Source organism: Coffea eugenioides, unplaced genomic scaffold (genome assembly GCF_003713205.1).
Source record: "Coffea eugenioides isolate CCC68of unplaced genomic scaffold, Ceug_1.0 ScVebR1_1406;HRSCAF=2249, whole genome shotgun sequence".
NCBI classification, from domain to species: Eukaryota; Viridiplantae; Streptophyta; class Magnoliopsida; order Gentianales; family Rubiaceae; genus Coffea; species Coffea eugenioides.
Genome location: NW_020861806.1, coordinates 1 through 15,407, shown reverse-complemented (window position 1 = coordinate 15,407; position 15,407 = coordinate 1). Strand labels below are relative to the sequence as shown.

The following is a 15,407-nucleotide window of genomic DNA, read 5'->3' as shown; positions in this document are numbered from 1 at the left end:
CCAAACATTTTGGGAGCTGGCTGCCCCGGAGCTGACTCACCAGCCCTTATGCATCACATTCCCCGCTTTGGCTGAGAATACCGCTTTCGAACTGAAGTCGGGATTAATTCAACTCTTACCCTCTTTCCATGGTCTCTCTGGCGAAGAACCCCACAAGCACGTAAAGGAGTTCGAGGTGGTCTGCTTTAGTATGAAACCTCCTGGGGTCACTGAAGAGCAAATTAGACTGAGAGCCTTCCCGTTCTCTCTAAAAGATGCAGCTAAAGATTGGCTGTACTACCTACCAGCAGGTAGTATTATCACATGGGCGCAGCTGAAAAAAAAATTCTTGAAAAAATTCTTCCCTGCATCCCGGGCTGCGAGTTTGAGGAAGGAGATCTGCGGCATTAAACAATACCCCGGTGAGTCCTTGTACGACTACTGGGAAAGGTTTAACAAGTTGTGCACTAGATGCCCGCAGCATCAAATTAGTGAGCAACTGTTAATCCAATACTTCTACGAAGGGCTCCAATCAACCGATAGGAGTATCATCGACGCTGCAAGTGGGGGAGCACTGGCAAACAAGACACCAAGGGAAGCGTGGGAGCTCATCGAAGCCATGGCAGAGAACTCCCAGCAATTTGGCTTCCGTGAGAGCAACCCTCCCCGTAGAGTCAACGAGGTAGAGACTTCATCCTTACAGCAGCAACTGTCAGCATTGACGTCAGTTGTTAGGCAATTAGCCATGAGAGACGCGCCGCGAGCGAAGGTGTGTGGAATATGCACTAGCATGGACCATTGCACAGACTCGTGCCCCATTTTGCAAGAGGACGGGGCGGAACAGGTAAACATGGCCGGAGGCGTGCCCGCACCCCGCAGGCAGTACGACCCATACTCCAATACGTACAATCCGGGTTGGAGGGACCATCCCAATCTCAGTTATGGGAACAGGCAACAAAATGCATTTCCAAATCATCCACCAGGATTCCACCAGCCATGGCAACCAAAATCGCAACCCTCGTCCTCCAACTCAGGAAGTTCTCTAGAGGACCTAGTCAAAAACCTGGCCACGACTACTACCAACCTGGCCATGACTACTACCCAGCTTCAACAGGAGATCAGATCCTTAGCCGCGAATACCGCGCAGCTCCAGCAGGACACCAAAGCTGACAAGAAGGACCAAGACGTTCGAATAAGCCAACTGGCAACTGCCATCAACCGCTTGGAGTCCCACGTTTATGGGAAACTACCATCGCAACCCGAGGTAAATCCCAGGAATGTAAGTGCCATGACGCTGAGGAGTGGCAAGGAATTGGAAGGGCCTAAAGTGGGAAGTTCAAAAAGCAAAAGTGAAGAGGAGATAGAGAAGGAAATTGAAGAGGAAGGGCGTATTCGCAAGGATCCTAAGGTAACCTTCACTTCTCCGCCCACTATTAAATCTAACTTACCTCCTTTTCCTTGCAGGTTGGAAAAGACAAAGAGGGCAGAAAAGGAAAAAGAAATCCTGGATGTGTTCCGCAAAATTCAAGTTAACATCCCCCTATTGGACGCGATCAAGCAAGTACCCAAGTACGCAAAGTTCTTGAAAGATTTGTGCGTTAACAAAAGAAAGCTAAGGGGTGATGAAAGAGTGATGGTGGGAGAGAATGTATCAGCTGTACTTCAGAGGAAACTCCCACCCAAATGCGGAGATCCAGGTATGTTTGCTATCCCCTGTAAGATTGGTCATTCTAGTATCAAAAATGCCATGATAGATTTATGAGCTTCTATTAATGTGATGCCTAAGTCAATCTATGATTCCCTAAATTTAGGACCTTTAAAAGAAACGGGGATAATAATTCAATTGGCTGATCGTACATGTGCTTATCCGGATGGGATAGTTGAGGATTTTTAGTGCAAGTAGATGGATTAATTTTTCCTGCTGATTTTTATGTGCTTTACATGGATGATAGAAGTGCCCCAAATCCATCACCCATTATATTAGGAAGACCATTTTTGAGTACTGCCCAGACTAAAATTGATGTTAGTAAGGGTACTCTCACGATGGAATTTGATGGAGAAATAGTCCACTTTAATATTTTTGATACAATGAAACATCCTGTTAACTCTCATTCTGTGTTTGCTATGTATACCATTAATCCCTCTGTGCAAGAATTTTCTGAGTTTGCTTATAGGGGTAAATTCAAGGTTGCTGCGAACAAGTCCTATAGGATGAAAGCAATTCATGAGGTAAAAATGGAGAGAAAATTTAGAAAAAAAGTTGCACTCAATGGCCATGTGGATCCTGGAGGAGGGCCACCAATTACAAGGAAAATTCAATTACATCCAGACTAAAGAGTGGTGCTATGTCTAGCCAAAGACATTAAAGAAAGGCGCTACTTGGGAGGCAACCCAAGGATTTACCAATATTCTAGTTTGTGATTATTTTTCTTACTTTATGATTTCTTCAGTTTTATTTTAATGTTTTGATGGTTTTTGTGGTGTTGGAAACAGAACGAATACGGGGTTCCAAGGCGTTGCACTGCATTGCAAAAAAAAATTTCTTGTTTGTGTACATCATATTACATTGTTGTGGGCAGAAGAAAATGCCTCCAAGGCGTGCCTACGCCTTCCTAATTCTCTCCGATAGCGAAAAAAAAAAAAATAAGTTTTGAAACAAGACCCTACTCCTTCCACTTTCCCTTCTTCTTTGACTAGTCTTGGACAATATTCTCCAAATTTCTATTGCCTACGCTTCCAGACTTTTCTCCTTTGTTTTGGTCAAGCCCGCCGCCGCCTTCCATCGCTGTCCACCTGAGCGCCGCTGCACGCCACCAAATCCGCAGCCCAGCAGCGCGCGCAGGCTTTCTCCGCTGCGCACGCCCAGAACGCACACGCCCGCGCGCGCGACAGCTGCGCTGCGCGCGCCTCGCTAGCCCCACTCAGCGCTCGACCACTAGTTCTGCGCGCAGCAGCCACCCCCTGCGCAGCCCAGCACCAACCCGCGCGCGCAGACAGCAGCCGCGCGCGCCTCTCCATCGCGCGCCAGCCCCCTGCGCTATTCTCCAGTCGCGCGCCGCCTCAGCCCCGCGAGCGACAGTGCGCCCAGCGAGCTTGCTTCCTCTCTTGCGCCGCCTCCTTAGGCTCCAGCCGCACCTTTTCAGTAGTCAGGGAAGTTTTCGCTCCCTCTGCCCTTGCAAATTATTTTTCCAGGTTACATTGCGGACAATGTAGGTCTTAGGTGTGGGGGAGTGGTTTCCATTAGTTCTTTTTCATTAGTTCTTTTTGCTTTGTTACTTTTAAGAAAGAAAAAAAAAGAGAAAAAAAACATGAAAAGAAAAAAAAACATTGTAGTTTGTTCGTCTTTTCTGTGTTATTTGTTATTAACTTGTTAGTGTTGGGCATGTTGCTGTGATGAATGACATAATCAAAGTGAGTGGGTATGTGGTCGTATATGCTGGCTGTGCATTTTGTTTCCCTTGGCAATGTCATTGAATGTTGAGTATGCTGGAATTTACCCATTTTTGTAACTTTTGGGGAGCTTTTGAGCCTTACTTGAGCATATTATTCTTGTTTGCTCTATTTTGTTTGATTGAGTGGGTATCGCACATGGTATGAACATTCTAGAACTTGCTATTTTGTACATGTCAAGACCGCATTTTGATGAACTGATTGCATTTGAAATGATAAGGGCATTTAGGATTTAACCCTCTTCAGCTATCTAAAAAATCAAGCCCTCATTTTATATCCCAATAGTGAACCAACTTGAGCTTCTGTCCTTCGTTTCTGGTTGATATCCGTGTTTGTTAACCCAAGACCTCTTTAAACTTTCTTGTTCATCCCTGTGTTGTCAAGGGATGTCTGAAATCCATCATTTGCGCAAAGCAAACGAATTTGGGGTTGAAAGTGCTGATAGATTAGGAGCTATATGATGCTATCTTTGTGTAAAGGAGGGAAAATTGGAAAAAAGGCCACTGACCAGAGGACTTTGGCTTACAGGGCGTGCCCACGCCTTATAGGACTGTCTCTCGAAAAAAAAAAAAAAGAAGATTTGATGAAGAGACCTCGTGACCAGAGGACTATGGACTACAAGGCGTGCCCACGCCTTGCGAGTAGTAAAAAAAAAATTTGGGGCACTTGTACAGGGTGTACAGCAAATGGAAACTGCCTTGTTAGTGAAACTCCTCCGGTAAAGCACTGTGGTTATTGGTGAGTTTCGGACATTCTCTTGACACTTTACCCCTATCTATACCCTCTTAACCCGCCTTTCACCCGAAGCCCCATTACAACCCTATTAAAGTCCCTTTGATTTATGTGTTTAGTTCACTTTTAAGGGGTGGAGATGTGATAAATGTGCAAGCCTATGGTAATGGCATTCCGTGATGTTGAATTGAGCGTTTCCTAGTATTCATATATATTCTTTGAATTACAACACGTCCGGTGTTTTCTGCCCTTGGTGATATTGTCAGGGACCCTAGATGCTTGTGTTAGTATAGACTACTGCATGACCTCTGCTCTCTTGGTTGTACTTCTGAGCTTTGAAATGCTTGAGGGCAAGCATTGTCTAGGTGTGGGGGGATTTGATAGAACAGTTATTTGGCACATTTTGCAGTGTTATTTCGGCCTAATTTTGGCTATTTACTGTGCTAAGTACTGAGGTCTAACTCATATTTCACATTGGTATGAATTCTAGGTGATCGGCATTAAAAATGATCTCGCGGGGAAAATTTCCAGAAGACTTGTCGTTCCAGGGCGTGGCCACGCCTTAGAAGGCGGACGAAACCGAAAGCCGGACCCTGGTCCACGTGAACCGCGAGGAGCACAGGATTAAAACTCCAAAGGCTTCAATTGAAAAGGAAGAAAAGGGCCAGACGTCCGTGGGCTTCTGCTTGACTTTCTTGGGCGGCGGATATACAAAAGGGAAACAAGGAAGATTCAGGGGGCTATCTACTTTTTAGGCTTAGTTTTCTTTTCCTAGGTTTGTCAGCAGTCAGACGCTTTTGACTGGGGCTTTTGGCTTTCTTCAGCCGCAACTTAGACTAGCTTAGGAGTTCACCTTTTCAATCTTTTGTTGTAGACGCCTTTGACGTTCGCTTTTGATTTGCTACAATTTTCCATCGCTGTTATCCCTTTTCTTGACTCTGCTCCAGGAGCGACCGAATATAAGAAAATGAACCAAGGGAATTTCCCATTCGTTCCTTAGTTAATTCGCATCGCTCCGCTCCTTGGAATTAATTGTTTGGATGTTTGCATGGATGAAATCAATTAAATCGCGTGAGCTTGACATGATGAGGAGCGGCTAATTTTCTCCTCTGCCCAAAGGGTGACGCGAGGGCGCGGTCCATCACACCTGTGAGATCTAATCAATCTTTCATTATTTCTTCCAATTTATTACTATTCGTGCATTTCCTGAATTAACTGTTCATGGGTATTTGATTAATTGAATATCAACGGCCGGGTATTTGATTTAATTTAATAGCCTACTGCCACGTTAATTAAATAGAATCCGTAATTGTTCATTTAGTTGACACCCCGTGGCAACCACCATAATTGGCTTTATGATGGGGAAATGCAAGATCTAATTTAAATAAACCCTCTTAGCGTGTTTATTGATTAGGGTTGGGTTCTTCTAGCTTTAATGCAATTGGGTAATTAAATTCCTACGGTCGTACCTAGGGTTGTTATCTGGTTAGAGAAGCAGTCAATGGTCGTACCTTGACTGTCGAAAAAGTAAGGAAGAGCTGGTTGTCAGAGCTTATTGATGGCTATAACCAATCTAGTGATAAATGGATGAAATATCTTTGCATCAATGATCATTTAATTGGACCGTGCCTGCGCAGTTGATCCTTTGGGTAGAACTTTTATTAATTGCTATTTTTAGTGAATTGTGCTTTGTGAGTTTGTTTTGAATTTTGTTTGTTTTGTTTTATTTTTATTTTCATTTGCCTCCCATTGAAAATCCCCCAATTTCGTTCTACTAATTTGGAAAGAGATAATTTCCTACCTGCTCCCTGTGGAATCGACCCTACTTGCCATTGTACGCAGAATTAGTATTTTTATAGACAAACCCGGTATATCGGATCAAGCAAACTCTTCGGGAACAGGGTGAATCAAGTAACCCATTGCACACCTAGGGTCCCTGCTCCAGTACTTGGATTTGTTCTATAATTATTTAATTGAGGTGGTAATTAGGACTTTTTAGTAATTATTATTGCACAGGTTCGGCACCTGTCAAAGTTTTTTTTTTTGGGTATTAATTCCCCTTATTTTCTCCCTCTTCCTTTGAAGAGGAAGAGGATTAGCTATTTGGTCTTTTTTGCACCTTGAGAGAAGCTTAGCCGATGAGTCCGAAAGATTTGTAGATTTGGTTGAGGATATGGGATAGTATTGATGCAGTATTTTAAATGACTTCTGATGCGAAATGTGGGCTGCATATGGGCTGTCTAAGGGCCACATTTCAAACTTCAATTAGTTCGAGTTTTTATTAGTAGATTAGTAGTTTATTTTCCAGATTTCTAGTTAATTTGTTAAGAATAAATTCGGTCCAAGACCTCAGGTTGAGTTGGATCCGAATTAATTGTCAAGTCCCTTGGTTAATTGAGTCGTTTTGTTAGTTATTTTCTTGTGTAATAATTGGCCAGCAATAAACTTCTTAATTGGGTTGTGAATTAGTTGATTAGTATTAGGTAAGTTAAGTTGAGTCCATTAGTTTAGGCATAGTAGGGTTATAAATATTTCCATTTTTTCATTCAAAAAAGAAGAAGAATTGACTTTTTTAGAGAGTTTTCTCTTGACTTGTTGCCGACCCCTTTGAATACTTGAGATGGATTCTTGAGTTCTATGGCTTATCAATCAAAAAACGCATTTGTTTGTGGCGCCTTCCTATTAACCTTAATTCGTTTTGAGGGGTTCCTGATTGAATTATGATGCATCTCTTATACCAAGATTTGTTATCCACGTAAACAACAGGTTGAGGTTTTTTTATGTCCATAACCTAATCAAGATAGATCCTTCTACTACCTGATCGATTTGATTTCTTCTCAAGTGGTTCTTGGAGAATCGGGTTCATATCAACTTCACTGTATGAAGTTGAATTTTTTGCCTAGTAATACAATGTTGAGCTTCACATCAATCCAAAAACTGGAAGTGGATGATAAAATCTTTGCGTTTTCTTTTATAAATTTTGTTGTTCTTGTAATATTTCAATCTTGTAATATTTCAATCAATTGCGAGGTCTATAAATGAGAGTTCATTAAAGTGCTATTCTTCAAACGGTATAGCCTTTGCTTCTATCGCTGTCAATGCCAGTTTACAGACATTTTTCTATCACTATGAACAATTTGCAGTTGAAATTTCAATATAAAATTTTATAGAACTCTTCCATATTCATGTCATTTGGTGGATGGAGGATATATTAGCACTTCCTCATGTGGGGTTGGAAAAATACAAAACGCATGAAAGCTTTGGTGATTGGTGTTTATGCTCAGTTGCGCTTTCTTTTCTTTTCTTTTTCTTTTTTTTGTATTACAGTGTTGTGCAGATATCAGTATGACATAGTATGTGATCATGCAATTTGTCCTACCAACATTCAATGGCTCACAAATATTGTTTTGTTGCCTAATGCACCTTGAGTTTTTAAGAAACATCATTGATATTGAATGAGGAACCCTAATTTTTCAATCCATCTTTCTGTATTGTTAGGACTGCTCGGGAATCAATTATAATTAAATAAAAGTAAATTTTATATACATTGACAGTGTATACACTGCTATAGTTGGATGCACGACACATATACAAAATTTTGATTTCAAATTCAAATTCGAATTATGTGTCATGTATTCATTGGTAAGAATGTATATACTGTCAGTATATAAAAGATTAATTAATTAAATAAAGTGGATGGTCATAGTAGTTTTAGTAATATTTTTTTATTAGTTTTCTTGTAAATTTTATAATCAAGGATTGTAATTGTGTGGTAAAAGAAAAAATGTTTTGAAGGTCCATTTGTAATTAAGGATCCACAGACAGATCCCTTAGTAAAGCCCAAGGATCTATCCACAGATCTAAGCGGGCTATTGGTTCCGACAAAATCTGGCACCAGACATTGGGCAAAACTTTGTCTGGTCTTAGTCGCAGCCAGTTTTTATTTTTCAGTTAGTTTCTATTTTTCATTGAATTTTTTTATGGTTCCAATATTAGTTCATTTCCAAGTCTAATTAGGTAGATGTTCACGGAGTTTTTTTATTCATCAAGTAACTTGTTAGACTAGTACTTGTTGCCTATAAATTGGCATACAAATAGGCATTTCTAGATTCTTTGGTAATAACTCACTCTCTTGTCAACTTTTATCAAATTTTTTTTGAAATTGTCTAATTATTTGAGAGTTTTCTCCTATCAACTGGTTGCCTCAGTCACTGGTATCATAATTCTGTTTTCGTCTCATTGCTGTAGGATTTGATACTGGTCAAATCAACAATATTTGGACGCGATTATTCTGATTTGCCTTCATGGTTGTGAAGTGAAATGTATATAGCTGAAGTGCGCTGTGTTTTTTTTATGTTTCCTCCTTTCTTTGGTTTTTTTTTTTTTGGTGTAGGCTGGAATAACAGGAGGGATTGAAAAGATTAAGCTCCCCTGATTAGGTCTTATCATTTATGCAGCTCTTATATGTTTCTATGTTTCTCACGGCATGCCAAGATATACTAATATCAAGTCAATATGTTTCCTCAATTGTTGAGAGAGATGATCCTGGAAGCATTCTGTTGCCATCATTCTACTCCCCAAGACCATATTTAGCTAATGAACCAAAAGAAATATCTAAAATATCTAAAGGGAAAATAGCCAATTTCATCCCTAAACTTTTCACTAGTGTTGATTTAGTCCCTAATTTTTATTCCTAACCAATTTGATATGTGAACTTATTTTGCAGTTCCAATTAAGGACTTCCATGGTGGCTTCACCACTTAAAACTAATCTGGCTCTTAATTGACCAACTAAATAAGGGTAATTAAACTTTAAAAAAGTTTTGCCTGGTGATTTTTTACATGATTTAGAAGTTTTATTTGGTGATTTTTTTATACGATTTACTTGTTTTATTACAGTCTCGTGATAATACCCTTGTTTAATTAGTCAATTAGGAGCTAGATCAGTTTTAGGTAGTGATGCCACCGCGAAGGTCCTTAATTGGAACTGTGAAATAAGTTCAAGTATCAAATTAGTCAGAAATAAAAGTTAGAGACTAAATCGGCACTAAAAAAAATTAGAGACGAAATTGGCCATTTTTCCATATCTAAATGCAAATGACAATACGTATGTTCTCTTTCTCATTTTGTTTTTCTTGAAAATCAATAAATTTGACAGAAAAAGGATGGCCATAAAATTGACAGAAAAAAAAGTGGCCAAGCAACTGGTTGGAATAGCATGTATATCTATCATAAAACCTTAATAAGAAGCTGGGCTACTTTCGTACTAAAGGCTAAAAGCAGGTTACACAATAAATCCAAAATCAAGACACAGTGGTCATCCTGTCCACCAAAAAGAAGAATTAAAATAGAACACTTTACCAGTTGAGCCACTTTCCATTCCTATTATCCTGTACTTGCTTGTTCTACTTAAGTTTTTGGTGAATTTGGCATCTTCAGGGCCATTCCATCGTCTCTTAGGTAAGTGAATTTTGAATTGTGTGCTTTTCAATCCTCAATGTTGCCTGAAAGTTTGCTCTCTGGAAATATATTCAGTCATAAATCCGAATTAAAAGGATTTGATTATAACATTTAAGGTCTGGAAATACCCAAACATGTCAATTGATCGAGTATTTTAAGGATTTTCAAACTCTGGTAATCATGGGATATTGTCAAATGAGTCTTGGAAAATCAGTATTCTGTCAAGGGATAATTTCAGAAACCACCCCTGAGTTTTATAACAATTTCGCTCACCTTCCTTTAGATTTGAATAATTACACTAACCTCCCTTCAAGTAGTAAAATGACTATAATATCTTTCATTTAAAAATAATTCCTATAAAAAAAAACCATACAACTACAACTAGTCTTTTATTCTAAAGCAACGGCTACCACACAAATAAACTCTTATTCTTTCTTTCTGACTCTCTCTCCTACCTTCTTTCTCCTACATCTCATAATCCATTATTTTTCCACAATTGCCATCTACACAATTACCTAATATGTCTCGAATCCTCATTATTATGGAAATAGATCCTCTCTCCCTTTTTTGTTTTCCTTTTTTTGTAAGTATTATTGAATTGAAATTGCCAAATGACAAGTTACCAAATTAGATTTGTTGTCAAACTAAATGAAGGTGAAAAGGATTGCGGCGATACAGAGTACAGACGAGAAAATAAAAGTGATAGCTGAAAAAGGAACATAAATTGAGAAAGGTTAAGTTATTATACCAATTGGGTAAAAAAGAATTTTGGAATATAAAAACTGCAATTAGATTTGCCTAAAGACATGGGATGTGGTCTCTAGTGTTGCTCTTGGTTGCTCCGCGTTGGTATTCTTGGTGGGTGAGATTATTTTAGCATCTAATGTTGCAGCAATTTAGATTGAGTTTGGAAAGTGACATTGGTCAATTCAAACACTAAATTTAGGCCAAAAAAATGAGCTAAAGATTAGGTTGAATGCAAACTATAATTATCATAGTTGATTTGCATAGGAAGCTTTGGGGGGGGAGGGCAATAGTAAGCTGTCAAAATTGTGAGAATATGGAGATTAAGTTGAAGTGATTTATTGAGTTCGTTGGGATGGTGGTTATGTCGTTTATAATAATTGGAATGTAGAAAAAGTGTATTAGTGAGTTTTTCACCCTTCTAAATAATGAAGGGGTATTTTAGGATTTTTGAGGACAAATTTAGCATACTGGGTCTATATTGTTACTGAAATGCTAATCATCGGGAAGGTAAGTGTAATTTTTTAAACTAGAGAAGAGCTTCCTGAAATAGTTAGATATCTTAGGGGAGGTTTCTGAAATTATCCCTTAATTTGTAACAATCTGGCCACTTATAGCAAGAAAAGGACCAAAGTAGTCCCATCTTATAAAAATTGAGGGGGAAGCAATGGAACAACTTAAGAAGTTCGAGGAGCAAATTCACTGTATCATTATATTTGAAGAACTCAATGAGACGATCATTAATTTTGGAGGCTCAAATTAAAAATTTTATATTTGTTTACTTATTTCCAATGGCAAATTGCACTTAATTTTAACCTCAAAAGTTGCAAGTTTGCCAAGCACATTTCCTTAGTACTAATACTGGGGGGAATCCCGCGCATCGTGCGGGCATTTGGCATGTGTGGTTAAAGAGGAATTTTTAGGTGCTTATGGTGAGCAAGTAAATGAAAATAAAAATAAGATAACAGCGCATATTAAGTAATATTAAGAAAATATAGCTTTTGCTGAAAACCATTATGAAATGCTGAGTGTAAAGGCTGAAAAAATAATGCAGTCTTAGAAGCCAAAAGGGGAAATATTAAAGAATGTGAAGGAGGAATAATTGAAAGAGCCATAATTGATGCTCAGGCAATAATTTATCAACATACCCACGTTATTGGCCATTTAATTAGGATGTAAATAGAATTTTATTGCTGGTAGAAAAGCTATTTTAAACGGCTGAGTTTCAAATATAGGAAAGCAGATGTTGATATAAATATGATTGATTCAGACAATTGAAATGGAGTTATACTGCAATTACTAGGGTTATCAGCAACGTGGCTCGATTTTAATTACATAATAACTCATTTCAGTAATTGCACAAAAACATGTGCTTATATGAATTGGACCAAATGCATAAATGATCGCCAAGTAAGCCCACATTCCACAAATACCCAGATGTGTCTATAAATACAAGTTTTAAATGTACAAATATGGGGGTTTTAATGTTAAAACACCGAAACACATGTTGTAATCAGTTGTAACAAAACTTGAACAAAGCAACACATTTTTAAATTTCCAAAATGACCTTGCCCATACGGTTGAAATTCAACTCCCTCTTTGACCAAAACTCAATCTTATATAGTATAAGGATATATTTCAAAAAATCATTCAAAACATCCCTCACATTTTGCAAAATAACTTTTTTCATCTCTCACTTTTAAAAGTATACTTTTAAGTCCCATATAAATTGACATTGGTCAAATTTGGTCCCTATCTAGATTTTCGACTAATTTTTTATCGGAATCCATTGCACATGATTATTTTTTAAGGGTAAAATTGTCAAATCAAAATTTACATAATCCGATCCATAGTTCCTCACATTTCATAAAATAAATTATTTTGTTCCTCATATTTCACAAAATGAATTTTTTTATCCTTCATATTTTACAAAATAAATTTGTTCATCCCTCATTGATCGTACGAATAACTTTTTTTTTAAATTCATGTATATATCTATTTGATTTCACCAGAATAATATGAATAACATGTAATATATCTCTATTTAATTTTGCCTAAACGTACTGTTTAAGTGAAATTAAATAGATATATACAAGGATTTAAAAAATTTATTAGTTTTTCACTCATGTTCATTTCTTTTTACTCGAAAATTAAAAATAAAGAAGACATTTAATTCTGAACATTATCAAATATTTATATCAAATTAAATTTGGACAGAAAAATAAACAAAGAAAAAGTATAACAAAAAGAAGTAAGTGATTAACACTTTCAAATTTTAAGATAATCATAAGGTAAGAAATTCAACTGTTGGTCTTAAATGTGATGAGTAAAAATTTCAAATTTAAACTGCAATTTGTTAGCATGACTATAGAATTCGAATTAGGACTGATTAATTAGATGGTTTTATTACACAACTTAATAAATGAATTATTATCAAAAGAGAAATGCTACAAATATTGAATAGATTCACATGGTAAAATCAAATAAATAAATAAATATATATATATGGGTTTAAAATAAAATTGTTAGATTTAAACCCATGTATATATCTATTAAATAGCATGTATACAATTACAGTTAGTTTGTTTAGGAGAAATCAAATAGAGATATATTACGTGCTATTCGAACTGTTCAGGTGAAATCAAATAGATATATACGTAGATTTAAAAAAAAAACTATTTATACACATTGTCAATGAGAGATGAAAAAAATTCATTTTCTGAAATGTGAGGGATTAAAAAATTTATTTTGTGAAATGTGAGGGATGAAACAATTCATTTTGTGAAATGTAAGAGATTATGGATCGGATTATGTAAATTTTAATTTGACAATTTTGCCCCAAAAAATGATCACCTGTAAGGCACATGATGTATTTCGACCAAAAACTAGTTGGAAATTTACGCAAGGATCAAATTTGACCAATGTGAATTTATAAGGGACGTAAAAATACACTTTTAAAAGTGAGGGACGAAAAAATTTATTGTACAAAATGTGAAGGACGTCTTGAATGATTTTCCCTAAATATTTCTTGGGCCAACCTCTAGGTCTTCTGGGGATCTAATATCTCAAAAGCAAACTTTTGAATTGTGTGAGACGATATAGAAACTAATAGAGTAAATGTAATAAACATTAATACACTAAATCTATAGATTATACCAAACATTGATTATCCAACTAGAATAGGTTCTTTGGTAAATCAAGTATAAACTGTATTGTGAAGTTATTTGGTAGGTTCATAGAGAATTTAACACAGTCGGTTATAAATTGTGGTAGGTTCATAGAGAAATTAACACAGTCGCTTATGAATTGGGGCATTTTTGTCAAATCTCGCAACAAGTTGGAGTCTCTATGGAAATTCTCACCTTATTTTCTCAAGCAATTCATATTAGATGATTTCTAATAATCTTTGTAATAATTTTTTTGATAAAAAAATTATAGACTATATAATGGAAATAGATCACCTAAGAATTGTTATGTATTTTTAACGTTCTCCCAACTTTTAGATCCGGCTATTCAATTTTAGGATTGAGAAATTACAGCCATAAATACAATTTGTTGAAACCTCAACCCCTATTCTAAACTTCATCTTTGAGTCACAGAGATGGTATCAAAGGAGGTACAGTTGGCTTAGATCTAGTTAGATGTGGTTGGTGTATTGCCATGTGTAATGTGATACATGCTTATACGAACGGGTATATTTTATTTATTGATATAATATATATAAATAAAATTTATGAGTACAATGAAGTTATTAAATGTACATCATACACTGTACGAAGTTTGTAACTAGACAACCAATGAAACTGTCAATCGTACCCGGCCCTAGTACCACAGACACAAATGAGGTGGTGGTGAAATTTGAAACTTGAAAATCTTGTCTAAAGTCCCTGCCACGGCGCTGCACATTTGATTTTAGCTGAATATGACATCAATGGCTATTGGTGATTGTTCTCTATAAAGCTATTATTGTCTACCTTGAAAGAAAAGGGAAAAAAAAAACATTTGTTGCAGTCAAGGTTGAAAGACTTTTGGTTTTATAAATGATTGGCCAAATCAAATGGCAGCTGGAATTCCTAGGGTCTGGTTGGACTGTACAGTTTAAATTTTAAAAGTGATTTTTGTGTCAAATATGTACTGGAAAAAAAAAAGGTTATAGTCAATGAATCCTTATTTTGAGAACTAATTTGGAAGACTAAAGGGCATTTTTTTTTTTTTATCTGCTATGATAGATCTATATCTATTCTATGTTACGAGAAGGAGGGAATTTGAAGAAGTCAAGGAAAAATCAGAGGGGACTGAACCACTTACCGGCCCACACGAGTGCACTATACACTCGTCTGGAAGCCACTGAAAGTGATTTGCCACATTTTTTGTGGCCAAAAGCAGGAGGCAGGGTTTAATCCTTGACCTCCCACCCCACCAACTTTGGTGGTGGCCTTCATTAATTTATTACTTTTTCTTTGTTATTCTGTGTTTCCCTTAATACTAAAAAGTTCATACATGTCCACCAAACCAGCCAAACACCAATCAACCAAGAATTGGGCGAACTTGGAGAATCCAGGAAGTTAGCTGAGTGGTCGACATGCAGTATTTGATTTCCTTAAAACTTCTTAACTTGCACGTTTAAAACTCTCGAGTATTCTTAATTTAAACGTACATTTATACCTTCCTTGCAATAATTCAGGATTCTAATTTAATTTAAGTTATTTAAAAAATAAACACTTTTTGTATTTATGAAATTTGGATTATTCTTCAATTGATTCTATTGATTTTTCAGTATCTTGGGACCGTCTAACACTTTTCATATAAATAAGTTAATGAGGTTGGCTCTTTTGATTTTTTTTTTCTTTGTTTCAAAAGTTTTCTGGATCCAATTTATTTTCTCTCGTATTTTTGGTTGATTTCTACAATACAAAATCTCAATGAAGTTGACATATGTGTTCTTCATATTGGTCCAGAAATATTATCTATAACTAATTGTCCGCCAGCTATTTATTAAACAAACATGGGAAACTTACAGATTCTGTTTCTTTTACCTCAGCT

General features: G+C 36.8%; 1 protein-coding gene across 1 annotated transcript; it reads left to right on the top strand.

Annotated features, from left to right (window-relative positions):
- Positions 1-190: 190 nt before the first annotated feature.
- LOC113755303 lies at positions 191-2,208 on the top strand (the record flags this gene model as incomplete). The annotated part of the gene is made up of 3 exons (XM_027299342.1): positions 191-1,306; positions 1,538-1,676; positions 2,132-2,208. Coding segments are annotated over exons 1-3 (1,332 nt in total), but the record flags the coding sequence as incomplete, so codon positions are not given.
- Positions 2,209-15,407: the final 13,199 nt, after the last annotated feature.